Source organism: Camelus ferus, chromosome 4 (assembly GCF_009834535.1).
Source record: "Camelus ferus isolate YT-003-E chromosome 4, BCGSAC_Cfer_1.0, whole genome shotgun sequence".
In the NCBI taxonomy this organism is placed as follows: domain Eukaryota; kingdom Metazoa; phylum Chordata; class Mammalia; order Artiodactyla; family Camelidae; genus Camelus; species Camelus ferus.
Window position 1 is genome coordinate 66546947 of NC_045699.1, and position 27951 is coordinate 66574897.

At 38.8% G+C, this 27951-nt stretch overlaps 1 protein-coding gene across 9 annotated transcripts in view; it reads right to left on the reverse strand.

The window, feature by feature from the left end:
* Positions 1–25342, reverse strand: part of MAPKAP1 (MAPK associated protein 1) — a 208856-nt gene extending 183514 nt beyond the window's left edge. For 2 of the 9 annotated variants that reach the window (XM_032478441.1, XM_032478438.1), the window contains exons 1-2: positions 25077–25341; positions 5958–6027 (exon numbers count right to left, since the gene is read on the reverse strand). Coding sequence is in view for 1 of the 9 variants with exons in the window: in XM_032478443.1 (XP_032334334.1) it covers positions 5958–5960 (3 nt within the window). In the remaining 8 variants the exon portion in view is untranslated. Of the gene's footprint in view, positions 1–5957; positions 6028–7081; positions 7221–25076 lie in introns of all 9 variants that reach the window. The other 7 variants (XM_032478446.1, XM_032478447.1, XM_032478445.1 and 4 more) reach the window with 5 other exon arrangements.
* Positions 25343–27951: the final 2609 nt, after the last annotated feature.

Below are 27951 nucleotides of genomic sequence, written 5' to 3' on the forward strand. Positions count from 1 at the left end.
AAGTAATCCTACAATATATCAATAATTTATCCTTCTTTCGTAAGTTCACAGCATGTAAAAATCAGTGTATGCTTCCTTTGTAACAGAGAACTCCGCAGGTCATCTGGGTCACCTCTAAAACTGTTACTAAGTGCAAGGAATGTGAAAGTTGGACTGAACATGTTCCTAGTAACAGTCCTCGAAGATATTTATTTTTAGAAAGACCTAGAACACTAGATTTTCTTGCCATTTGTTCCTCCCAGAAATGGAACACAGTGGGAAATCTAGTTAATAAATCATTATAGCTAACAGGTTTTAAAATTTTTTGCCTGGCAACAAATCATTCTATTGACATCCCCTGGTGGATCTTAAAGATACCGAGATTAAGAGGAAGTTTAACTGAGGAGCATCTCAAATCAAATGAACTACATTAATCTTCATTTTTTCCCCTTAAAATATTCACTAAGTACTTATTTTATACTGGAGCTAACGGGAAATGCAAAGGTGAGTAAAGTGTGCCTGAGTCAAAAAGTTTATACCCTAATACAGACCTCCTAGATCTCCTAATATCATGGGATTCTTCTAAGTGTCAAATTTCTGAGACACTTAGTCTCAGAAAAATTAATGTCAGCCCACCATTTTAAGTGTACTAATCAGAAAAAAACTATAGCAATAAAGGAAGCATTTCAGTTTCACCTGTAAAAATAAGAACTTCTTACATAACCACAGAGATGTATACAACCATAGAAATAATTATGAGAGTACTTGCTTTGTAACAGAACCACAGAATCACAGATCAACAGAGCTACAAACAACCTGGTACCAATCACGATAAGCATCTTCTCCTTGAAATAAGGCAACTAGGCGCCAGCACAGGGGCAGGTGCTTTCAACTTCACACTGATTAGTCACCCCTGCAAAAACAAGGGCTTCAGTAAGAAACCACACATTTAATGGGTGTTCTGGCACCAAAAAGGCGAAGGGCAAAGCTGGAAGGTGCTGGAGTATCTTCAACAGAATCTTTTTCAGGAAAATGTATCTGCTCCATCACCTCTTATGAAGAAAAGACTTATGGGCAAACACTGCTGAAAGCACATACCAACTCCCTAACTATCCTTACAGAACAGAGGCCCCCCAAACACCCCAACATGAGCAGATATCTCCTCTATTAGTACACTATGACTTCATACAATTAGGAATCGGAATGAATCACTCAAATATTTATTCAGTACCAGTTCTGAGAGGGAACTCCCACTGGACTGCCCTGGGAAACATGCTTTCCACCTCTTATGACATGTACTTGAGGATTCAGACCCTAAGTTCCACAAGGACAGGGGCCATAACACCATACCCTTTCTGGCAACAAAGAATATTACACATAGCAGGAAAGGAATTCAATAAATTTTGCTGTCTGACTTCCAAGACCTATACAATTTTGTTTTAGAGATAAGTCATACGAACATGTCATGTGTTAAGAGTGACTATAAAGAATTGCTTTTAAAAAAATTAATACAGATACAAGAATTTCTATACAATGTGCCCTTCAAAATTGTCACCTTGGGACACTATCAACTTATTCCAATGCTTTTCAGAACCAACAGAATATGTTTTAAATCACTTTAAGAGTAGCCAATTATCTTATGAAGGTAGATTTGCTTTCTAAGACAAAGATATTCCAAATACAGGCAAAAACAACTTATTTTCTCTGACCAGTTGTGCAAAGATCAAAGATTTTTAAAACCTACTGTTGGCAGGGATTCAGAGACATGGGCACTCTCACGCACTAAGAGAGGGAATGAAAATTGGGACTTTTTAGAGGGTAATTTGGTACCATCTATAAAAGTGTAAAAGACTGAATACCCTTTGTCCAACCCCACTTCTAGGAATTGCTCTTAGGAAATAATTATGCAAAAATATTTATCTCAGGATTGTGTAACTGAAAATCTGAAATAACCTAAACACCCATCAATAATGCCTATGCCATGACACACACATACAGTGGAATACTACACAGTCATTAAAAATACATGGTAGAGAATGGGTAAACAAAATATGGTATATACAAACAATGGAAAGTTATTCAGCCTTAAAAAGGAAGGAAATTCTGAGACATGCTACAACATGGATAAACCCTGAGGACGTTATGCTAAATGAAATAAGCTAGTCACAAAAAGACAAATACTGTGTGACTCCACTTGTATGGGGTACCTAGAGTAGTCAGATTCACAGAGATAGAAAGAAGAATAGCAGTTGCCAGGGGCTGGAGGGAGGGAAGAATGGGAAGTGGTTAATAGGTATGTTTCAGTTTGGGGAGATGGAGCAGTTCTGGAAATGGATGATGTTGATGCCACACCAATGTGAATGTGCTTAACACCACTGAGCTGAACCCTTAAAAATGGTTAAAATGCTAAATTTTATGTTATACATATTTTACCACAATTTTAAAAATTTAAATCTTTTTAAAATGCCTGGGAAATGCCACATTAAACAAAATTAAATAGACTTTCTTAATGCTGTTTAATTATAGCACTTCTCAAAGTTCTTAAACTATTAATGTATATTGTGAATCTCCAAGAGTGAGGAATCCAGTAACACAATATATCCCAAATTCCAAATTTATTTTCCTCTAGGAACACTAAAACAAATCAGCATATAACAGAGTTTCACACATGGTTTTGAAATGCAGCTCTACACTTTTACAAATAGTGTTTCTTCAGGTCTTGAATGCCTTTCCTGAATGTCACCAATTCTTTGATTCTCTGAGATAGTCAGGTCCTTTTATATGCCTTTAGGCTATCAGATAAATAATAATTTCAGGTTCAAAGGAGAACTATTCCCCTAAGATGTCCTACTTTGCAGATTCTCCCTCTTTTTAACTCTATGTCCCTCAAGGCATAAAGCTTTGTTTTTACTAAAAATTCAAGCAAAAGGGACATTTATGTGGAGTGGGAGGATAGTAAGACACGTCCCAAAAGGACATGGCCACTTTTAATATATTGCGTGATCTCTTTTTATATTTCATTCATTCATTCAACAAATAATTATAAAGTTCCTACTATTTGAAAAGTGTGGTTCCAGGTGCAATTTGGAAGCTAGTATCACTTTACATAACCATTTGATTTGTGTTCATTAATGATCATTAACCTGCCTGTGGTAACTTGGAGCATACCCTAACAAGGGAATAAATTTTTAGTAGGTTTTAGTGGGTATCAAGTCTTAGAACAACTTTTATTTTTAATACTAACTTTATGCACATACACCCTCCAAACTTTATTTATATATTGTAATGTATTATAGAAAAACATAAGGTATGAACATAGTAAAAAAAAAAGTAGATGAAAAAAGTGACAAAGGGGAAGTAACTCAGGATAAATCCGAAAGTCAGTGCCTGCTATAAGATCGTATACATTTGCTACAGGTAGACTGCAGAATCCCAGAACCAAAACACAATTATAATAGCTAACCTTACCTTATTATAAAAGCTAGACTTGTCTTTTTTCTTTTTACAGCGATTAATTCATGTAATTCTCAAAATAAGCCTATAAGATAATTACCACTTTTATCCCCATTTTACAGATGAAAAAACTGAGGCACAGAAAGGTTAAGAAACCTGCCCAAAGCCAGACAGTGAATAAGTAATAGAACTAACAGTCAAATCCAAGAGCTTGGGATCTTAACCACTATACAGCCTCTCAAAACAAGGGGGAACAAAGAACTACAATAGCTATAATAAACATGATTTTTAAAAATCTCTTTGGTGAATTTCAGGGCCTAAGAGAAATTTCTCCTATGGGTCCTTGTGAAAGATGTAAGACAGTAAATGTGTTGTACAGCAGAGAGCCTTCCCTTCACTAATGCAACAAGACTTGTACAAGACCAAGAAATAAGCAGCACACTTATGACTGTTCAAAACTAAAAATCATAAAATTTTCCACATGAAGTAAATTCCAGATATCATCAACTAGTTAACCTGAAACCACAGAGGAAGTTTACTTTATATTTCCAATTAGGTCTAAGTATCTTTTTGAAAATCCCTAGAAATTCATGCAACTTCAGCTACAAAGTCCATACGTGAAATATTCTCTGTCTCTTTAAATAACCCCATCAGAAGCAAATGAGCTCTTCCTTATACTCCTCCACTCCATAAGGACCTGAGATCATAATATGACTTAAAATGCTCAAGTCCAGCCAATAGTTAAAGAGAAATTCTCCCTTCTGGACCTTCAAAACACTATACATTCATTTCCTTCTGCCAGACAGACTTCAAGCCCCCTCACCTGCAATCTGTGAAAACTTGTCTGAATAAGGAACAGCCTGAGGCTTCTCAAAGGCCTGCAAACTCCCAATCAAAAATTACTGCTACCCCATCAATGTGTCATATAAATGTTGGCATGTTAATTGTGTATTTATAAGATTGTTAATGGTTAGTTAATTTACCTCCCACACTATTATTGTACTTGAAATGATTTAACGTCTGCTGAGGGAGTTAACAACATGTAACAGCAGATGCGAGGTTTTTTTTTTTTTTTTTTTTACCTTTCCACACTGTACCCCGACTTCATGCTATTAGCATTAGGCAAGTTGAACCTGATTCCTACATAGGAATCCTCAAGTGTTACAGAAGCATTCACATTTATTTTGCACAGCAAGAAATGATTACAAATTAGAAAAACAAAAGCCTTTTTATTATATACAATGCCTTCCATTTATAAAAACCAACAGACCCTGCTTTTTACTAAGATTTCAACATTCTTTGATCTAGTTAAAGTTTAGAATTTCTAATTCCTGGAATTAGAAAATAAGTGAAATGACCATTAAAATAAAATGCTAGTTTATTTATTTTAAATATCTTTTTCTAATTTTCTCCAATTTAAACTTTCATTTATTCTTTAGAACAGCTAAACTGAGCTCCCCCCCCCCCTTGGGGATTAAAATCTTCTCCATGTGAATACACCTAATTTAATTAAATAGTAAACAATGAGACCCTCTATCTGAAGAGTTTACTTTTTCCTTTCACATTTTAATTTCTATACTCTGATTAAATGTATTTACTAGACTAAGTTACAGCAACAGAAAAGAAATACTGTGTCTTCTTTGGAATAACATGGGATTCATTCACTAAACATCATTGCGAGCTATGCACTGGGACTCCTACAAAAAAATTATATGAATACTGGCCTGCACCCTCCAGAGGCTTACAAACTTCAGCAGATGAGCTATGTCTTGTACATACATTACAGGAACATAAGGCAATATACTAACCATCAAATGAGACACTAAGACAGTATGTTTTCCAAGAGACAAGAAAGTTACAAAAGGCTTTAGGAAGGTAGGTCACATTTAAGGATGGCTAGGCTTTCATTAGGCAGAAATACAAGGAGAACAGTAATACACGACAAATACTGAGCCTTTTATTATTGGCTATACTTTTCATATAACAGCATATTTCATCCTTACTATCACCTCAGGAGGTAGGTATTAATATTATACTCATTTTATAGATTAAAAAAAATTAAGGCTTAAAAGTGTTATATAACTTGCCCAAGGTCACATGGTAGATTTTTTAATCGTTGCAGCTCCTCCAGTCCGAGATGTAGTCTATTTTCCCACCCCCTGAATCTGGGCTCCCTGGTAGTTTGCTTTGACCAACAGAATGTAGTGGAAATGATGTGGGACTTCTGAATCTTGGTCTCAAGAAACCTTGTAGTTTCTGCTGCAGCCTTCTTTGGACCATATTTGAATTATGGGAAGACATTTGAGATAAAAGATCACATGTAGAGATTCGGTCATTCCAGGTAATCTGATGCCATCCCCCTCCAACCCTGCTCCCATGAGTGAATGAGGCCATCTGGGACCAGCCAGTCTCTCAACAACCTACCAGGAGAGCCTATTAAACATCTCCTTTGGACAGAGGGACTGTGACCCTTGATTTTTCTTTCCTTGTACCACTACAAGGAACCTCTACCTGAAATGTCTTACCATCTGCCAAGACCCAATCAAAGGGAGCCTGGTACAGTATAGTGCCTCTCCAACTTGTCCACGGACACACCTAAAGGGCAAAGGAGAGTAACCATAAATCAGGGACAAGAGAACCTAGAGGAGACACCTAAAACAACACGCTATAAAAATTTACTTTTAGAAGTCATTCATATTTCGCATTCTATCCTATAATATACTGCACCTGTATTTGTTTTAATAGAAAAAATATTTTACTTTCAAATATAATCACTAAAATTGATAGTCCAGGAAGATGTGCCACGCTTAGTTTGTGGCTTCTAGGATCCACTGGCACGTACTGGGATTCTCATAATCCCAGTTTGAACAGTAAGGTCTACTGGAAAAGCACAGACTTTGGTGTCAGAAATACCTGATTTTGTGAAGATAAAATGACACTTATAGACAACTCAGATCTAAATTTTGCTCAATATATGTTTCCTATAACAAGTATGAAGAATTGTAACTAATAATAACACTAAACTATATAAAGTTCTAAGCACAAGTCAGACTAAAATCTCTATTATTATGCAGCTATTATAAGACAATCAGCATTTTCAAAGTGTTTTGAAATTATGTTTATTCATTATTTGAAATTACTGTTATTAGCAATAGTTATGAAACTTCAGACAACCTAAGCACCCACCACCTCCAAAATTCCAAAGCTGCCAACATGTCTGGATGTTACAAGAAATCTGCTAGTTTGGTGCAATGTAGCCCTAAATTATTTTTCCAATGGGTGTTGTCTTTCTGACATAACAGATTTGATTGACACTTGTGATAATAAACAAATAATTTTAGGTTTTACTTTAAGATTTCAAGTTAAAATGTTTACAGTTTTACCTAAAGAAATGAATAATGCCAAAGAAACAAGACTGCTTCTCAATATGAAATTACCATTATAAGAGCTGAAACTGTAACACTCAACTACTACCAAATATTCATTCACAGATTTCATTCATTTGGCAAATATTTATAAAGCACTTACTATGTGCCAGGCATCAGATACAACGCTGAGCAAAAAATTTACAAAGACTTGGCCACTGCCTTCATGGAGCTGAAAGCACATATGGTAGTCAAATTTTTAAAATGGCTCAAGAAATTCTTACCTCTTGGTATCCATGCCTCTGTGTTATGCCCTCCCCTTGAGTGTGGGTGGAACCTGACTTGCTTTCTAGCCAACAAAGTACAGCAAAGGTGATGGAAGTCACTCCATTACTTTGTTATGTAAGGCTTCATTCTAGGCAACTGGAGATGGAGATTTTAAGTCAGAGAGATTTTCCTGCTGGCCTTGAAGAAGCAAACAGCCATGCTATGGAACTTTACATGGTAAGGACCTGAGAGCCTCCAGGAGCCAACAGTGGTCCCAGTCTATAGGTAGCAAGGAAATGGGGACCTCAGTTATACAGCCACAAGGAAATGAATTCCACCAATAATCTGAGGGAGCTTGGAAAGAGATCTTTCCCTAATCGAGCTTCCAGATGAGGATGGGGCCCATTGACACCTTAATTTCATCCCTTTGAGACCCTCAGCAGGAAACCCAGCTGAAGCCAGGATTCCTGACTCACTGAGAGATAATAAATCTGTATTGTTTTAAGGCACTGAGTTTGTGGCAATCTGTTATGCAACAATAAAATGAAAATATACAGTGTAGGAAAACAGCGTAAACCTCTTTACCTTCACATACAACATTTAAGGCTCTCTACAACCCAGTTTCACTCTCCTGCCCCTTCTCCCAGCATGCAACTCTCAGGACTATTCTGAACATAATCCAGCCTTTGTTAATGATACTCCCTTTGTCTGAGATGTGCCCTTATCCTCCAATATAAACTTTATTTTTTTTGTAAGTTCAACTCAAACATTTCATCCTCTGTGAACTCTTCTCCAATTCCCAGGGTCCAAACTGTTTTAAAAGCACTTTACTTTAACCTTCAATACAGTTAGTTATATGAATATCGTGTTTAAGGACTTGCCAATTTCAATTTTTTTGACCCAGTTCTAGATTCAGAAATGTGGTTACTCTATTAAGGTATAAACAGCTTTCTCCCTTGATCATTTGGAAAGTTGCTGAAGACAGAAATCCCTAGACCCTCACCACAGTAATGCAGTGGTTCTAATGTGGTGGTTCTCAATTGGAAAGCAAATTTTGCTCCCCAGGGCAAGCATCTGGAGACATTTCTGGTTGTGACACTGTGGGGTGGGTGTTAGAATGTGAACTCTAGTGGGTAGATGCCAGGGATGCTGCTAAACATCTTACAATGCACAGGACAGCACTCACAACAAAGAATTATACCCCCCAGAATGTCAGCATCATTAATGCTGAGGTTGAGAAACCCTGCAGTGATGGGTTGTTTGAAGCCACTATATCTGTGGTAATTTCTAAGCCCCTTAGAATGGTTTCATTAATAACAAGATTAATACATATATATACAACTTTGCTACTAAAATCTAAGCTCAAATCTTTGAAAGAACTAAACAAAGTTCAAGTCCTAGTAGCTTTTCTGAAATCTCCTACCCTTAGGAGAACCAAAGCCCAAATTACTACAGTAAAGACAAGCTGTATTCATTCAAACTTGTTCGTTGATCTGAAGACTATCTTTCTTCACCTGGCTACTTCCTACTCATTCTTTGAATTCCAGCTCAATGGTCAGTTCTTCCAGGAAACCTCCCTAATGAACCCCACAGACCAGGTTAGCTGCTCCCTTGTGGCCCAATGCACTTCATCACTACTTCTACCAAATAATTAATCCAGCACATTGCCTGTTAGTTAGTAGTATGTGCTATGTGTTTGCTGAATTTATTCATTCAACAAATATTTATTGAATGCCTACTGTGTGCCAGGTACTGTTCTAGATGCAGAGAGTACAGCAGAAAACAAACCAGACAGAAAGTTCTACCCTCATGAAGTTCACATTCTAATGATGAAGATAAACAAAACAGAATTAAATTATACAATAAGTTAGAAACGCTATAGAGAAAATAGTGCAGAGAAGCGAAATAGGGCATGCTAGGTGGGTGAAGCCACTGTTGCAATTGTAGACAAAGTGGTCAAGGAATGCTTGACTGAGGTGACATTTGAGTTAACCCTTGAAGGAAGTGAGAGAACAAGCCATGTGGACTTTTGAGAGAAGCGCGTTGCCAAGCAGGGGGAGTATACCCAGCACTGATCAAGAAATAGCAAGGAGTCCAACAAGGGAGCAAGCAGTAAACAATGAGGTCTAGGAGAGCGGGTCATTCTGAGGACTTTGCTTTTATTCCAAGTAAAATGGAGGATTGTGAGCAGTGATATAATCTAACCCACATTTTAAAAGAACCTCTCTGGCTGCTATGTTAATGACTGAATGAATGAATGAACAAGTGAATCATACTTTTTAAAAAAAATAATAATCTGTATATATGTTGGTTTTCTCCTCTAAACTCTGAGCTCCTTAAGCACACTGACTATCTTATTCATCTCTGTGCTGCCAGTTTCTAGTACAAAGTGGCTGGCACCCACGAAGGGCTCAGTGTATAACAGACAAATGAATCTTTCTTGTTCCCAAAGGGTTGTGACATGATTTTCAAAAAAAAGAAAAAAAAAAAAAAGTCCTTTATCCATGGTGTTGGTTCAGTAGGTAGGTCTCCTGCTACAATCTAAGATTTATTTTCCTTTCATTGTCTCCTTGATGTTTGAAGTTTGCTTAAGCAAGTAGAATTCAGTAGAGTTGTTTCCATTTACCTAGCTCTCAGGTTAACCACATCATCAATTAAGGGAAGCAACATAGTTTACTGCAAGCACCACTCAGGAAACCTGAATTTCAGTTCTCTAATTACCAAGGACCTATTTACATGGTCTTGGACAAGTCACTTTAAACGTCTTTAAACCTGTTTTACACATAAGTCCATTTTTGCATCTGTTAAGTGAGAAGGGTGAATTCTAAGGGTCTTTTCAGCTCTCAAATTCTATTCCAATCACATGTGAGGAGGAGAAGGATGTAACTGGGAGTTTACCTAGAGTTCAACTGAAAAGTTTTGTGTGTAACTGGGAGTTTACCTACAGTTCCACTAAAAAGTTTTCTGTTTTTGCTTCATACTCTTTCGCTCAAAGGCCAGAAGAATTTCACTGCATGTTTTACTTGTATCACTGTATCACAGTTCAGACTTTAAGGATAGAGGTGCAAGGAATTTCTTTCATGAGAAAGAAGATTTTAACAGCATCTAGATTTTGGCAGCAATCCCTCTACAAAAGTAAACCACGTTGACTGATTTGAGTGGGCACTACCTCATCTTTTTTTTTCCCCAATGCTATTATGTATGGAAACTAGTTCCTAGAACTATAAGAGCTAAAGTTAGTAAATACAACTGGAATTTCAGATTATTGTCTCTAGCCTGCCGAGGGATTAGCTATGGGATGATTTCAAGTGAGTTAGATGCCTCTACCTCTATTCCCTCAGCAGCGAAATATGCATAATCTACGTCCTATTTATCCACCTCATAGAGACACTTACAAAAAGTAAAAAGCACTATTCAAATCCAACATGCAACATTATTGACTTTTCCTGTTCTAGCTACATCTGCTTGGAGGGAAAATAAGCTGCCACCTACCAAATTTATTCATTCAACTCCTAATGAATGAAGGACAGCATAAAATAATCTAAACTAGCCGATAATCCCCAAACTACTGTTATGTGACCTTGAAAGGTGCTTTGTACTTCCATTTGAATGAAGCTTTCATGGTGAGCAGGGTATAGCTCAATGGTAGAGCATGTGCTTAGCATGCATGAAGTCCTGGGTTCAATCCCCAGTACCTCCATAAAAAGCAAATAAATAAAACCTAATTACCCCCCACCAGAATTTAAAAGCAAAAAAATCTTAAATTAAAAAAAAATGACTGAAGCTTTTATAACCTCAATAAATGGTAACATTATTGTTATTAACAAAACTGCACTAACTTTGCCAGGTATTTTTTATAACCTTCTAAATTACTTTAAAAAAAAAATCACCAGATGGATCAAACATGAGGACAGAGCAGCAGGACTGGCTTCATTCTGCCTATAATGTTATACATTTAGGGTGGAAGTATTTCACAAAATACAATTTAAGTAGAATAATTAATTCTCTGGATTCCAGAAGGTTGCTTATTTATTTATTTATTTATTTTTAAATATTTTGGGGGGGAGGTAGGTTTATTTATGTTCTTTTTTAATTTTGGGGGGGTAATTAAGGTCTACTTATTTTTTGGAAAAGGTACTGGGGATTGAATCCAGGACCTCGTGCATGCTAAGCATGCGCTCTACCACTTGAGCTATACCCTCCCCCTATTTATGTATTTAAAATTTTTTCTTTTTACTGGAGGTACTAGGGTCTGAACCGAGGACCTTACGCATGCAAAGCATGCACTCTACCACTGAGTATATCCTCCCACTTGCTTATTTATTTAACAAGCCCTTATATCACTTACAAAACTGTCAGAGGTGGAGTCTATTCCTATTTATGTTTTATAAATCAGTAAACTGAGGCACAGACTTGCCCAAGAACACACAAGTAGTGAGAGGTACAACCAGGATAAAACCTAGTCAGCTTGGCTCCAGAATCCCTTCTTTGAACAATTATACGATGCTGCCTTGAATTTCCAGTTTAAGTCCATTTCATCACGCTCTTCTTAATCCTCTTCTTTCACTAGTCTAGATATGGGTCAGACTTACCTGTTCAAGAAATTCAAATATGAATACCTACCACATGCTGGGAGTTAAGAGTATAAAGTAATAAGTCATAGTCCCCATTATCAAGAGGCTTACAGTCTAGCAAGGGAGAAAAGACAAGTACATAAATGGTCACAATAAAGAATGAGAGCAATGCTAGAGGATTCTACATAACAAAGTACTATAGAAACACAAAGGAAATATCTAATTGAAACTGGATACTCAGACAAGGCTTCACAGATGACTTTGGTCAAGTTCAAGATAATGGAAGTAATCATTTCCAACTTAGTCACCTTAAGAATGAGGGCAGCGGGCAGGGTATAGCTCAGTGGCAGAATGCATGTTTAGCATGCATGAGGTCCTGGGTTCAATCCCCAGTATCTTTGTTTGAAAAAACCAACCAACCAACCAACCTAATTTCCCCCTCAAAAAACAAACAAACAAAAAAGAATGGGGGTGGGAGTGAACTGGCAACTAAATAGTCCATAATCCAGCTCCTTGTTCAAAAATGTTTAAAATAAAATGTGCTCCACACTTGTGCTATGAACTGCAGACTAATATCAAGCCATGCATAGGTTATTGCAGAAGCAGGGAGAGAGAGAATAACTAACCTTCAGAGTAGGGGACGCGGAGGGAATCAGGAAGGTGGGGAAAAGGTACATAGGAGAGACTAAGAGCAAGCAGTCAGGCATCAGACTGCCTGGATTCAAATCTGGTCTCAGTCACTCACTCATTGTGGGACCTAGGGAAAGTAACAACTTCTGTGTCCACTTCCTGATCTATAAATGGGACTAATTCTCGTGCCTATCTCACAGAATTGTTGTGAGGATTGAAAGAATTCATATATGTTATGTGTGTATAACAGCACTTGGCCCATGGTAAGCACTATACAAATGTTTACTAGTATTGTTAATGCTGTTATTCCCTGGTCTAAAATGCATCTTCAAAGATGAGTAGCTGGATGGCTAGGAGAAAGGTCAAAGAGACAAACTCATCTTTTTCTGCATGAGACAAGGCACTAAAATAAGAAACAACAGAATATGTATTTAGTAACTAAAACTACATGGAGTTCAAAGTTGCTGATTAGATTAGCATTTCAGAAAGACTGCTCTGGCAGCTGCATAGAAGATTAAGCTGATAAACAAGACACAAGATTAGTTATGAAGCTGTGACTAGAGCTCAGGGAAGAGATGATGAAATCCAAAGTAAGGCAGTAAAAGACAGGGCTATGAATTTAAGAAATAGTTTAAAATAGTTACTTAGGAGATAAAATTGGTAGAACCTGGTGACTGAGTGGATCTGGAAGGTTAAGGAAAAAGGGAAAGTTTATGGCTTGCATAATAGCACCAACAAATGAACTGTGGACTCAAAAGTAGGAACAGCTTAACAGGTAGAGTGGAAATGAAGAACTATGTTTCAGACACATTGCACCTGAGATGTCTATGGACCACCCAAACAGAGAACCAGCATGATGCAAACCTGACAGCCCAAGAGAAAGGTCTGAGCAAATCTGGGGGACAACATATAAGAGACACACGAAGGACAGGCAAACCTGAAGCCTAGGAGAAAGATCTAAGCCAAACTGGAAGACATCAACATATAAATGACAGATAAGGCCATGGATGTGAATGAGCTTACCCAGGGAGAATATGCAAGGAAAGAGCAATAACCTAGGGACAAAACCCAAGGAACAGCAATACAGTCTTTCCTCCTTATATACAGGTTCTGTATTTGCAGATTCAACCAACCGCAGATCGAATTTGGTTGGCTGGCCGAATCTACAGATTGGGACCTAGGATCTGGAAGGTCAACTGTACTATGCCATTCTATGTGAGAGACCTGAACATCTGTGAATTTTGGTATCTGCAGGGTCCTGGAACCAATACCGCATGGATACAAAAGGACGACTGTAGTTATAGGATAAGCCAAGAAAAAGAAACCCCAGAATCTCTGAAAATCAACTCAACCTTTGCCTAGATTCTAAAGTTAGAATCTATGCTATGGAAATTAAAAAAATTTATATAAGCAGTCACAGTTGTAACAGTCAGTATCCTTGGGGGATTGTTTCCGTGCAGATACTAAAATCCACGGATGCTCAAAGTCTCATAGTTGGCCCTCCCTCCTCTATAACTATGGTTCCGCATCCACAGATTCAACCAACTGCAGATCTTGTCATACTGTATTTATTGAAAAAAATCTGCACGCAAGTGGACCCAGTTCAAACCCATGTTGTTCAAGAGTCAACTGTCTGGTACACATATGCTTGTAAAATAAATGTGGTTGAAGAGAGAAAACTGGAAATTTTCCCATTTATCAAAACAAAAGGGCTCATGGAACACCTCAGGTTGCTTCTAGCCCAGACCAGAGCAACACAGAGCCTGAAGAAGGCAGAAGCAGAAAGGCAGTAGACTTTATACTCTGCTGACCAGAATGTAAAACGGTGCAGCTGCTTTTGAAAACAATTCGGCAGTTCCTCAAAATGTTAAACAGAGTTATCGTCAAGACCTGACAATCCACTCCAAGTTATATATCTAACAGGACTGAAAACATATGTTCACACAAAAACTTGTACACGAACACTTACAGCAGTATTATTCATAATACCCAAAGAGTAGAAACAACCCAAACCTCTATCAACTGATGAATGGATAGGCAAAATGTGGTACTTCCATACAATGGAATATAAAGAAATGAAGTACTAGGGGGAGGACACAGCTCAGTGGTAAGAGTGTATACTTAGCATGTGCGAGGCCTTGGGTTCAATCCCCAGTACCCTCTTTAAAATAAAATAAATAAATCAATAAACCTAATTACCTCTCCCCTCTAAAAAAAAAAAAACCTTAAAAATATATATGTAAAAAAAAGAAATGAAGTACTGATATATGCTACAATATGGATGAACCTAGACAACATTATGCTAAGTAAAAGAAGTCAGACACAAAAGGCCGCATATTGTGTGACTCCATTTATATGAAAGGTTCAGAATAGGCAAATCCATAGAGACAGAAAGTAGATTAATGGTTGCCAGTGGTTGGGGGAGGGAGGAATGAGGAGTGACTGACTGCTAATGGATATGGGGTTTCTTTTGGGGTTAAAAATCATTAAATTATACACTTTTAAAAGGGTGAATTTTATGATACATGAATTATATCTCTAGTTTTGAAAGGATGGGTTAAAAACATAGAAAGACTAGAATCCACACTACATCCTAGATTTCTTCTCCTTCAGGTGATTCCAACACAAGGATACCAATAAATCACTTAATTGAACAGTACTAACAATAGTAACCATAAAAATTTGTAAATAATTTGTAATACAAATTGATTACATCAAAGAGATATCAAATTCCTTGCAAAGATCAGATTCCAAGTTTTTTCCCTTGGGGAAAGGAGAACTTTCATATACATTCATGACCCCGTGTGGAGATAGCCAATCTATATCTCTAACCGAGGAAGATTAAAGCCTTGTGCCAGAAAACCCAGCAGAACTTCTGACTTTGCTGAAGCAAACACTCATACGCTGAGCAGCTTCTCCCATCACAGCACCAGACATTGCTTTCTTCCACACCAAAACTGGGCCTGGGAAGCCACAGGGTTAACACAATGCCTCTGTCAGCAACCTACTGAGCTACTGGCCCTTGAGGGGTAATTCTCTTCTTTACTTTGGAATAAACAAAGGGAGGGGCTACAAGAAGAAAGGCAACATGGCATGACAGACACTAAGGCTCTGCAGAGCCTGAGTGTGCCCCCAATTCCACCACACAGCAGCTGAGAAAACTGGGAAGTTCACAATTGCCCTAGACCTCAGTGACATTACCCCATATCTCACAAAGCTCCTGTCACAATGTAGGGCCCAACAGTGACATTCAAATATTAGTATTCTTCCCAATTCATCAAAGAGAAAAACTGGTTGTTAGTATTGTACATTTTGGGGTCATATTGGAAAATAACACTCATGGATCTCTTCCCTATGAGTTACTCAAACACATATTCTCATACTTAAAATTAGAAAACAAACAATGTCCATATTAAAATCCTTGACTCCTTTCTATGAAGCCTACCACCATTTAATTACAATCCTATGCATCCTCTTCTCTCTCCAGATTTCATTCACTTCTCTTTATCTCCATAACCCAATCCAAGCCACCTTCTCTCAGCTAGGCTATAGCAATTGTTTCCTAACTTGTCTTAGAATCCTTCAATAACTTCCCAAATTCTTTAATATAACTGAACTTGCTACCTCTGCAGCCCCATCTTCCACTATCCCCTTCTTTCTTTCTACTCCAGCCACACTCAACATAGTGTTCTTCAAGCCTCTGAACAAGCAGTTTTTTCTGTCCTTCCACCTGGCTCGAAAATCACTTTCTCCTTCACCCTTCAGATCCCAATTTAGACAGCACCTGCCCCAGGAAGGTGTGACTTTATCAAGACTGGAGTAGGTACTCCTCCATATTCGCCTTTACTCTCATTACTGTAACACTTCTCAAACTAGACTGTACTTTTCATTACTAAACTGCAAGTCCCACAGGGAGCTGGGTCCATGCCTGAAGTTTTCATTGCTCAACTCCCAGACATATGAGTAGTGCCCAATATATATTCAGCAAATACTGACTGAATAAATGAATGATCACAATCAAGAAAAAGCTTAACTGACTCAATGGAAGATTTTACATGTAATATTTTCTTCATAGAAAAATATTTTAAAATTCATTTTTAATTTTGAAGAAAATTACAGATGCAACCAAATGCAATTTTTTATAACAACTATGGGGAAAAAGACTTAAGCACATATGCACTTTCTACAATTTTAACAGCTAATACCAAATATAATCAAAAGGGCTAAACTACTACCTCCATGGACATAGTACTCCTCACACTGTTCAGTTTTAGGACTTGAATTTCCTTAAATGGAAAAAGCGGGAAAGGTACACATAATGCAAATTACAAACATTATAGTCTAATCATGCACTGGAGTAAAAATAAATAAAAATTTTTTTTGCCAGCCCCTCTAATCCCCATCTCGCCCCCTGGAAAAGAATGTCCACACACTTGACAAAAACCTGCTTACTCCAAATGGCTCACCAAGTGAAGGTTACTGTGAAATACTTCAAATTCCATAAGCCCTCAGGACTGCAAAGACTGTGGGAAGAGAATGTTCCAAGAACATACTAATGGTTAGAAGGTACAAAAGAAATAAACCCTGATGCATGATGACTAAGTCTAAACTGAAGACTGAATATACTTGTTCTGAAGTCATTAACCAAGCTTCAGTTTCTGAACTACATTATTAAAACTATTTTAATAACTACATTATTAAAAATACTTAACATATTTTATGTCTCAAGTATAAATAATAGAGACTTGTTATGAAAAATAACTAGTTTCCTTCACTTAGTTTAGGAGATATCTCTATCACAGTTCAGACTCAGTTTTTGCATTTTGGATTTTTTTTTTAATACCAACAACTTCAATTCTTATCATGTGTTTGTTCCCTGTGCTAATGAGAATACAGAATTTTTATTATCATTTTGGGGATGTGACCACCTTTCAATTCTGTTCATATTTTAACTCAGCAACTTTAATCCAGCAATCAAAGCTTCATTAGCTTGTAAACAAACTGTTTCTCGGGTAAACTGAATTGCCCCACATTACGATCTTAAGCAAATAAATAAGTACAAAAAAGGCAGAGATTATAAATTAGGGCAGACAAATCTGTATCTAGCCCCACGCCGGTAAAGAGCATTCTATCAATATAGTGAAATGCTAATCTCCTAATTAACAACCTAATTAGGTAATTATGGCTTTGCAGAGGGATGCCGAAATGAAATATGACAACATGGTCACCTCTTTATATGGCACCTGTGGGCCTTTTCAGCTGTCATTGCAAAGAGTGCAATATCAATTTGAACAGATGACAAAGTGTTGTCATTTTTCATTCTGATAATATACAGAATGCTTTGGACAGAAGCAGTTTACAAAAGAAACATCTTGCCTGGTATTTTCCTAATTTAAATATGCTCAAATACTTCTTTAAATTTTCTGCATGCTTTTATATATTGTATATAGGAGAATTACTATGCATATTAAAAAAAACTGGCCATCATGCTTAACTGTACATGCTGAAACTACTGCAATTTCAATTATGAAGTATATAATTAAAAAAGAGTAAAAGGCACAATTCTTCATGACATTTTAATATTCATACATCTTGAATACTGCTATCAGAAAAGTTAAAACCCAAAGGTTGACCGTTTTTTCTTACAACATTTTTAAAAAGTGAGATAGAAATTCATTTACAATTTTCCATTCCAAAAAAGCACTTCCCAAGATAGAATTATTCAACTCACAAAAAAAGCTCTATATACCAATGACCAGCCTTATGGAGATAGGAGTGTACTCTCTCTGAAAGACAGAGCTGTTACAGGGCTCCTCACTGTCCCACTGGCCACTAAAGAGATGCTGGTAGCACTGGGACACTGGTGCCACCAATATGAATATGACTCTTCTTCCAAGATATTTTTGGGAAGGAGAGGAGGCCTAGCCTGGGAATCTCAACACTTACATCAAGATACAGGAAACCATATTCTAAGTGTGAAACAACTGAGGTTAAAACTAACTTAAAAATATAATTCATTTACAACATCAGATCATCTGCATTAGGGAAAACTTTTTTGATCAAAATGATGTTCACTAGCTCTACTCACATTTCTCAATTACAATTTAAACTAAAATGATTTTTTATTGAAAATAAATTTATCAGACAATATTTTGGAAAACAGAAAAGCATAAAGACCCATAATCTCACCACCTCTTTTTTCCTTTACATATTTTGACATTAATTGGGATCATACTTTATATAGTTTTATATCCTTTTTTCACTTTTTATCATAGGATGAGCATATTAATATGTCACTAAAATTCTTCTAAAACATCTAAAATGTTTGCACAATATTTCCATTCTATGGCTTTTCCATAATTTCTCTTACCTCTTTGTTGAATACTAAATAAAGTTGTTTCTAACTTCTGCTATTATAAATACTGCCACAGTGAACACCTTTGAACATGAAAACTTTTCCACATCTCTGATTACTTCTTTAACAAATATTCTTAGAAATGGGATTACAACCTCAAAAGGCATGCATGATTTTTTAAAGGCTTGTGATAAATACTGCCAAAGTTCTTTCCAGAGATGTTTCACCAGTTTTTATTCCCACTAGCAATATACAAGTGATCACCTCACTACCAACCTCTGCCAGCAATGAGGATTATTAGTTTTATTAAATCTTAAAACTTCATAAGAATATACCTTAACGCTCTCACAATATAATCAATAACAACTTTCTGCAGGCACTAAGTTTAAAATGAGTAAAAAGGGTCATAGTTGATGACTCTCCCAAAACAAGGGCCAGTTCCAATATCCACATCTAGAGCAGCATGGAATAGTGACAAAAGCCCTGTAGTATTTAGAGTAAAACAACAACAGCAGCAGAAGCAACAACAGTTCAAATCCCCAGCTTTGCCTTTATCAGTAGCTGTCTTCCTTGAATCATTTTACTCCTCTAAGCTTCAGTTTCTGCATTTGTAAGATGGGGGTGAGGAGAACATAATACATCCCTAGTTCTAACAACTTCAAAAAAAAGTAGTCACAGGCACACGAAAAAGGTAACATATGCAACTGGAAGTGTTTGTTATTTAATAGCTCAATCCATTTAATAGCCTAAAAATAGCATACTGAAACTGTCTTCTCAATAGTGCAGTTGATCAGTATGCTAACTCACAAAGCACAGCTAGAAATTAACAAGACTAATTTCATGATCTAGTCAGGCAAATGACCCTCACTCCTTCACAGCCACTCCATAAAATCATTTCTTGTTACACTATACTAACAATCGAATGGCTTGTGCCCTGAATGCTGGCACCTACAACTCTCCAGAAGCTTCATGGAAGGAGGTATTTACACAAGTGGTGGCATTTAATCCTCACAAGTACCTTATGAGACTGGCAGTATTGTCCGGGTCACACAGAGTTAATAACTGACAGAGCCAATACTCAAATCCAGGTGGGTGTGACACCAAAGCCCTATCTCACACTGCTTCCAGATTCAAGTTTGCACCTCAGTGCTTCTTCGTTAGTCTCCTGCATGTCAGCAACTAAAGTGCAGACTAAAAATTTACTTGTTTTAAAAAGAAGACCATTCCTTCAAACAATTTTCTACCAATTTCTCTGCTGAAATAGTCCTTATCTATAATATAGTACCTTAAAATGAATCCATAGGGAACTAAAAAATGTTATTTTTTTGAAGTTTTATACATTGATCCACTTTGACAGCATCAATAATAAAAGCATATTCATAAAAGTATACTCAAGTATAGGATATGAATCTAACACTGCATATATTTAAGGGTAAATGTGACATAACATTCAATTTATTTCACAAGCGATTACTATAATTTAATCCCACTAGTTATTCTAATACCTTCTTGCTGTTTCCAGAATTTAAGTTTTGTTAAGTGGCTTCTTCCATTTTTCTCACTTTCAATTACTTAAAACTGTTTTTTTTTGGGGGGGGTCCAAATTTTGTGTTTCCTATATTAAATTTATTTCCTCAATATACCTAGACTGCTGCCAACAAGAGTTAATAAATTTTGAATGACTGCTCAGGATTTATTTTCTTCATTTTTATATTCTATGCTATTTCCTTATACGATAGAGTATGAATGAAAATGAGTATCTAGAAGACCAATATTTCTTCAATTTTCACCTTGTGGAAGCTGGGTATTAAAATAAAAATAAATTAAGCTCTTGGGCTGGGAACTCCCTGACCATATTTCTCTCACTATGCTGGGTGACTCTATGCCTCCTTTCAATCTTGTGTATATACAATTAACAAAGCACCGGATGCATTTGAGGAGCACCTGGCTTGTCAAGGTCCTTTCCCAGAAGAAGAAATGAACAAAGAACAGAGGGAAGAGCTTGAACAGTGGCTCCCTACCTGCCATCAAGAGAGAAGAAGCAGCATTTTAGATTTGAATGTTCTCCACTGCGGTCTGCCAGTAATCAGCTGTGTGACTTTAAGAATGTCAGTTAGAATCAGAAAGCCTGGCATCCTGAAAAGACCTCACCAAGACTTTAACTAGCTCCAGCATTATCATCCACACGGGGAAAAAGATACAAAGATTTCTAAGTGACTTGACCAAAACCTAAAGGCTGTTAGTGGCATAGCTGCATTCAGAATTCAAGTCTCTTTCAGTCTAGAGTACTTTCTACTAAACTGTAATAAACTGGGCATCAATTTCTTCATCTCTAGACATGATGATAACACCCCTTGTTTGCTTCATGTACTGTAGAGAGAACAAAAAGAGACAAGAGATCTGCTAGCACTTAAAGTACTAAGAGCACAAAAGTATTACAAGGTCATCACCTCATCCAAACCCATCCCTCCAGAAATTGAGCCTGATTATACAAATAAAAGCATCCACCCTACCACTTCCCCAAAGATATCAGTATGAGTCAAACACAACACCCCCTGAGCTCAACAATTTACCAGTAGATTTCCGATCAATAATCACAATGTGTGTTGTAGCTCCTGATTTGAACAGAGGGTACCAAAATTTCAGTGATCAGGTAGGTCAGAGTTCACAATCAGGCAGCCTAAGACTGTCCATAGCCTACAAATGTGTTTTGGTCTACATGATAAATTTTTTAATGGCAATTTTTTAAAGTACATACATTAAAATCCAGATTTCCAGCATCTCTTGAAAACAATCAGAAGATTTAGGGGCACTGGGCCCACTTCCTCACAAGCAACTGGAGCTGAGTAGCCACTGCTACCTTCAGACTGACTGGCCCTATTCCCTCTAGTTCACAAGGTTTGTCCTACTCTTTATATTACACCACGGGCATTTGAGCTGGAGACTCTTGAGGGAGAGCTCAAAAGACAACTAAATTAATAAATATTTGTTTACTCTTTTGGCCAACTTTTTTTTTGCATTATCAACTCAAGCTGTGTGACTCTTGGGTAACACACTTAACCACTAAGCCTTAGGCTACTCATGTGTTAAAAGGGGGAAACCACCTATCTCACAGAATCATGAAGATCGAAGGAAATAAGGCATACAAAAACATTTAACAATGACTAAAATATAAGGGCTCAATTATTTTAAATTTAACACAAGTTGACATGTGCTAACTTCTGAGTCAAAACTTCTCAAAAACTTCAAACTCACAGAAAACACAAAGTCAGGGCAGCTCCCATGGGAGAAAAAAATGTAATGTGACAGAATTCCTTGCCATACAGCAATTCGGTATCTATTCTGTGTCCTTAATAAGGCCTATACATCAAAATAACAGATTTACAGCAAATTCTCTCAGCCTGAAGCACCTATAATCCACTGAATTGCAGCAGTTTCTAAAGTCTTCAGTTATGAGTCAACAAGCAAAACAAACGCTCCCTAAATTAAAAAATACACATATAAATATTTTATGTGACAGATGAGGCAATGAGCTCCTGAGTGCAGAAGTCATGTTCATTCCTCATTATCCTTATTGCCCAGCACAGTGACAGGTACTGAAGCTAGGGCTCAAGGGCTAGCTCCTTTCTGAAGCCACTCATATCACAAGAAGAAACAACATGGCATAGTACCAAAGAGTCAACATACCAAAGTCTAGCAGATAATCCCCTCTACTCACAGCTCCAACAGCTGCATAAACTCAAGGAATTTATTTAACCTCTCTGTGCTCTAGTGTCCTCATCTGTAAAATCAGGATGCTAATACCACCTTCCTATACAGGAATAAATGAGATGATGCATTTAACACAATGCTGGCACACAGTAAGTGCTCGTTAGCCACCATTATCAGTGCTTCCTCCTTTGTGCTCCAAAGTACCCTAAGGTGACTGCTGTCTTAGTACCTCTAAGGCTTTACTGCAGTTCACCTGCACACACATACAGCTCCCCCATGGGAATGTCAACAGCCTCAGGGTGGGGACCTGGTTATATTCCCCTTTGCATCCCTGGGTCTAACATTTTTCCTGGCACTGCTGAATAAATCACAGATCGTCAAGGTATTTATTAACAGGAAAGTTACTAGCAGAAACTGGAACTTACCTCTCTTGCTTGACACACAAGCCCTGACTCTGACCCCTACTGACCCTCCAACATTACCTCCCAGTATCCCCACTAAAAGAAGCAATGGCTTGCTTTATTCAGGCTGGCCTACTCATCACTCTAAAACCATGCCATAGGGATTGTACCTTTTTATCTTACAGCTATCATTTCAGGGGGCCTTGCCACATATCAGGCTCTTTATCCACACTACCTCACAACACTCCATGGAGTCTATCTCATCCCCCATCTCAAACCATACTTGAAGGAAATAATGCTTAGAATTAAGAAACTTGCCAAAGGCCACATATCTAGTAAGAAGAGGGGCCAGGAATTGAATCCAGAGTCCATGGTTGTTCTCTACAGAACGTCTGGCCCACTCATTCAAAGTTGAGCTGACCCACTACCTCCTTGCCTTGAAAGATTATGGTCTTCTCTACACTTAAAAGGACTATCTGTACCATTTATTTTGATATTCATATTTTTTCTCTTGTATAGTTGTTTCAATATGTACTTGCATATAAAGGGCTATGGTGTCAGAAAGAAGAAGGAAAAAAAAACACATAATGGAAAACACACATACGTAGGCATGTGACAGACCTGGGTTTGAATCCTGGCTCTGTCTCGTACCAGATGCGTAATTTATCCTGAGCCTTCCTAACCTCTAAAGTGAGGCTAAAATGATTAAAAAAGAGAAACCTAGTAAAATCTCCAGCACATAGTAAATACTAAAGCTTAACTATTCTCAAATTATGAAGCATTACCTGGCCACAGAACACTCCTCAAAAGTGAATGACACCCCCCACCTTCTGTGCAATCACTAGATCACAGAAAGAACTCTCACAGAAAGAAGTGTACTTATCACCCTATGTTAGAATTACTTCCTTATCTCTCTAAATTAAGCAGACAAGGACTGAGTCTTATTTATCTCTACATTGTCTAGCATGGTACCTGGTATATATCCATACTCAGTAAATGTTTGCTAAATGAAATAACTGTAGATATAATGCTTGTTTATAGAAGTCCAGAATAGAAATAATTTCCAGCTGAGGTCGTCCTGAATTGGTTGATGAAAGGCCAATTTCAGCTGGGCCCTAGGTAACATCTGACTAGGTAAAAACAGAAAAGGAGAAATCTAGGCAGAGAGAATGTCCTACAGAAACCAATGAACAAAGGAAAGACAAAGTTGATTTGGAGTTCCACTTATCCAGAGTAAAGGATCAGAGAAGGGGACCTTTTGAAGCATAGCTGGAAGGTTAGCCAGGAGCCAGATCAGGAGATGTAGAGGAATGCGAGTGCACTCCAGCATCACAGCAGACGAAGGCAGGTATGAGCACAAAGCTGAATGGGAAAGGGGCCACCAGCATGCCTCACAAGCCCCAGCAAGCTTGCAAGTGTGTAAACTGAAAAAGATGAAAACAAGTATCAATACTTGATCAAGAACTCTCAGTGTTTACTGAGCATCTTGTGTGAGCTCACAGAGTATGAGGAATAAAACATGGTGCCTCCTTTTTCTGCTCTTATAAATTAGGAATCCAGCCCTTCTGCTTGTTGAAAGAGAACGAAAATGTTGACTTTGCTTTAACTGATGTGTAAACACCTGTCTCCCTTTGATTGTTCACACCTGGGGAAGTTCCGAACTTTGCTGGTTTGGTTTATAACAACATTATGCTTTGCACAGTGCCAGGTATTGTAACAGGCTTCAAAAATCACTTGCGTTCATTCAGAATGAAAACTGAACCAATCTCTGAATCAGCTTTCGGTTCTCGAGTTAAAGTAACGCTCTTGTTTAAACTACAATGATTTTCCCCCAGCCTTAAACAGATCTAGAAGACTCTTCGCCACTCCCATAAATAAAAAGCTGAATCAAAGTTCTGGCAGCACTCCGGCTAGGAAAAAACAGTTCTGCAAGGCTGTTGACTCTTTTGGGGCAACGGAGAGAAGGGGCGCTAGGAAACAGGGACTGCACAGGTAATGCTTTAAAAACTTGATTTTCACGTTATGAAGATTAATACACCTAGATGTTGCCAAGTGTTGGGCCAGAAACTGCCCAAGTCAACAGTACCCTCCCCAAACCCCAACACCACAAGGTCCACTAGCTTCTCCTCCCCCCAAATCACACACCCAGCTGTCACGTTCAAGGCAGCCTCCAGTTCTGGAAAGGACCAGGAAACGGATGCTCAAGGGAGACCAGAGCAAGGGTCAGACAGACTGCCCGCTGGGCAGCGCCGAGTGCGGAGGAGTGAAGAGGGCCGCCAGGCTCCCCAGATGGGCTGGCGGGCGAGCGAGGGAAGGAGCTAGCGGCTAGGGCAACCTTTACCTGAAGCTGCGGCCACACTATGGGCCAGGTCGGCCCCAGGACACGTTCCTGAGGGGAGGGCCCGGCTTCCCCGCTCCTCCTGGCCCTTGCCCGAGCTCCACACTCTCAGAATCCTCGGGGACTGGCGCGCCTCCCGGCCGGCTCAGCAGCCGCTTTCCAGGCTTGCCCTCATATCCCCGTCGCTCCCCGCCGCCGGCCGGCCGAGCAGCAGCCCCGTTGCCCCAAGCCGCGCCACGACCCGGAACCGCACCCCCCGCACCGGAAGTCCCCGACCGGGAAGAAGCCGCTGGCTGGGGAGGTAGTGCGCAAGCCCCAGAGCCAAGAGCAAGGAGGGAAGCCCTCCCGGGGGGCGGGGCCGAACGGGAGGCCGTGCGCATGCGCACCACTTCCCCGGCTCCGGATTTAAGGTCTGGGTCAGAGATTAGCTGGGAGCCTGGTAAAATTCACCGACCTATGGATTTGCGTTGGGCAGAAGTCGACGTCAGTGTTCTTCGAATCTCCTCCATTCTCCCCGCTTCCACGGAAAAAAGCCCTCAGTTCATCCAGAAATGAGTGATGAGACAGCTTTGTCTCTGGGTCAGGAAGACTTGGCTTCAAATGCCAATTCCAACCTGCTGTGTATCCTGGGACAAGACACCTCCCCTTTCTGACCCTAGGTTTTCCCATCCATACAGTAGTTCCAATTTTACAGTATTGCTGTGAGAATCGAATGGGATGATGCTTTAAAAACACTCAACAGAGATAAACTCAGTGTTAGTTATTACTCTTGTTATTCGTTAAACGGAGATAATTATCTTCCTCAAAAGCTACAGGGGGGTTTCCATGAGATACAAGGACCCGCCCCAAACAGGGGCTCATTGTTGGTAGTCTCCCTGTCTCTCCCAGTCTGAATCAGTGGGGGAAGGTACTGTGAAGGGGAAAGAAGGACTCAAGTAGTGCAATGATAGGGTATCTCTCCTGCCTGATAGTCCAGAATGTCCCTCTTAAAAATGCACCTTACCAAAATAAAGAACAAAAAGAAAAAAATCAAGGCTGAATTTCAGCCCAGGAGGGACATTATCCGATATTAAAGTCACCAATAAATACACCATGGATCCACTACCATGTATTCAAATATATGATTGATTTCTTAGCTTAGAGGGAGAAAAAGAAATGTACCTTACCACCCAAAAGAGCTTCTGCAAACTTAACACCGCAGTTCTTTCAGGGGCCTGTTGGAGGTGTTCAGCCAAAGCATAGAGTGTGAACAAGGTTGGATATTGTTTTCTGATGTCACCAGACTATCATCCCCACCTAAATATTAATCTTCACTTTCACTTCTCTCTTGAACTCCAGTCTGAAGCACAGCTGTCTGTATAAAACTCAACCTATCCAAAATTGAAATCAATTAAACCCATTGAGCTTTCTCTCTGCAGGTTCTAAGGAGTGAATACCCACTCTACCACTTGAAAGTTTTATGAATACGTCTCCCTAAATTGCCTCTCTAAATTTCCTTATCTGTAAAATGGAAAAACAAAAGTCCTAATTAACAGCGCTGTGAGGATTAAGTGAGATTATATATATAGAACAGAGCCTGGCATGTAGCTAACATTTACTAACATTTGCATAAAATGCTTACCACTATTACTACACCTCAGTCAGTAAACAGATACTTACCAAGTGCCTATGTAGTAAGCTTATCCTTGGCACTGGAGATCTCATGATGAAAAAGCCAGACAGGGACTCCACCCTAATGAAGCTTACCATAAAGTTTGACTATGGATTTGAAATAGTGACTGTGGCAAGTTGGAGTGCAGGGAGATATGGTAAGATTTTAGGAACACTAAGGGCCCTGTTGAGAATTGTGACTCTGAATTTATGGTTATACTAATATGATGGTTGTGTGATTTTTCTCTTGTTAATCTGAACAGTTAAGATACAGGCACACAAATAGTGAGCAATTGGGTCAGTCCAAGGAAGTTTTGCCAGACAGGTGTGATGGGGTCAAGGAGTTTAAGATCTTGGCTTTTGAGAGTGCTTAACACAAAAGGTCACAGAATGGATGCTCAAGAGGTAAGTAAGAGAGTTCTGGAAAGGCCCAGGTCACTGGCCTGAAGGTCCCAAAACAGGTCTAATGGTCGTTACTGATGGTACAAGGTAGAAAGATGGAGGTGAGCCTAAGAGATGGACATCCTGAATAACCTCAGATGAAGAGCCATGTGAGAGTGGGGTCCTGGCTGAAGTGGAATGGAAGAAACAGTTACTGAAGATGAGACAGTCAAGGCACTGAGATGCCATGTGACCTCAAAACCTCCCCGATGAGGGACTAATATGAGGTGAAAAGGAAACCAGGTGTGCTTCCCAAGCCATTCTACAACTGAGGAAGGTAGTTAGGTGAGGAGGAGGGATGACAGGCCAACTGCATGGCTTAGCCATCAAGGAGTGGGAATTGTATCAGAGTGGAAGTGGCATTAAAAAGCGGAGCATACATTGACCTATAATCTGACCTAAGAGTGCATAGGAATAGGACCATGACAGCTGATGCACTCAGAAAAATTACATTTTTACAGCATACTGGTGGGGCCAGGGGCTGGTTAGGGGAGTTCATTAGACTGAGGGCAGAGAGACCAATACCTCAACATATCCATGGCAATCAGGTTTTCCATACTTCAGCTCTGACTTGGAAAGGAGGCCATGGTAAGGGATAGAGATCTCCTTTCTTCTGCTCCCCAGGACTAGAATCGGGACCATGGATAGGGGCTCAAAGACACCTATTAGCTGTGTGGTCTTCCACAGGAGATTTGCCTTCTGTATACCTGCTTCCTCATCTAGGTTAATTGTGAGATTCGATGAGGTAAGGCATGGAGCACACTTAGAACAGTGTCAGGCATACAGG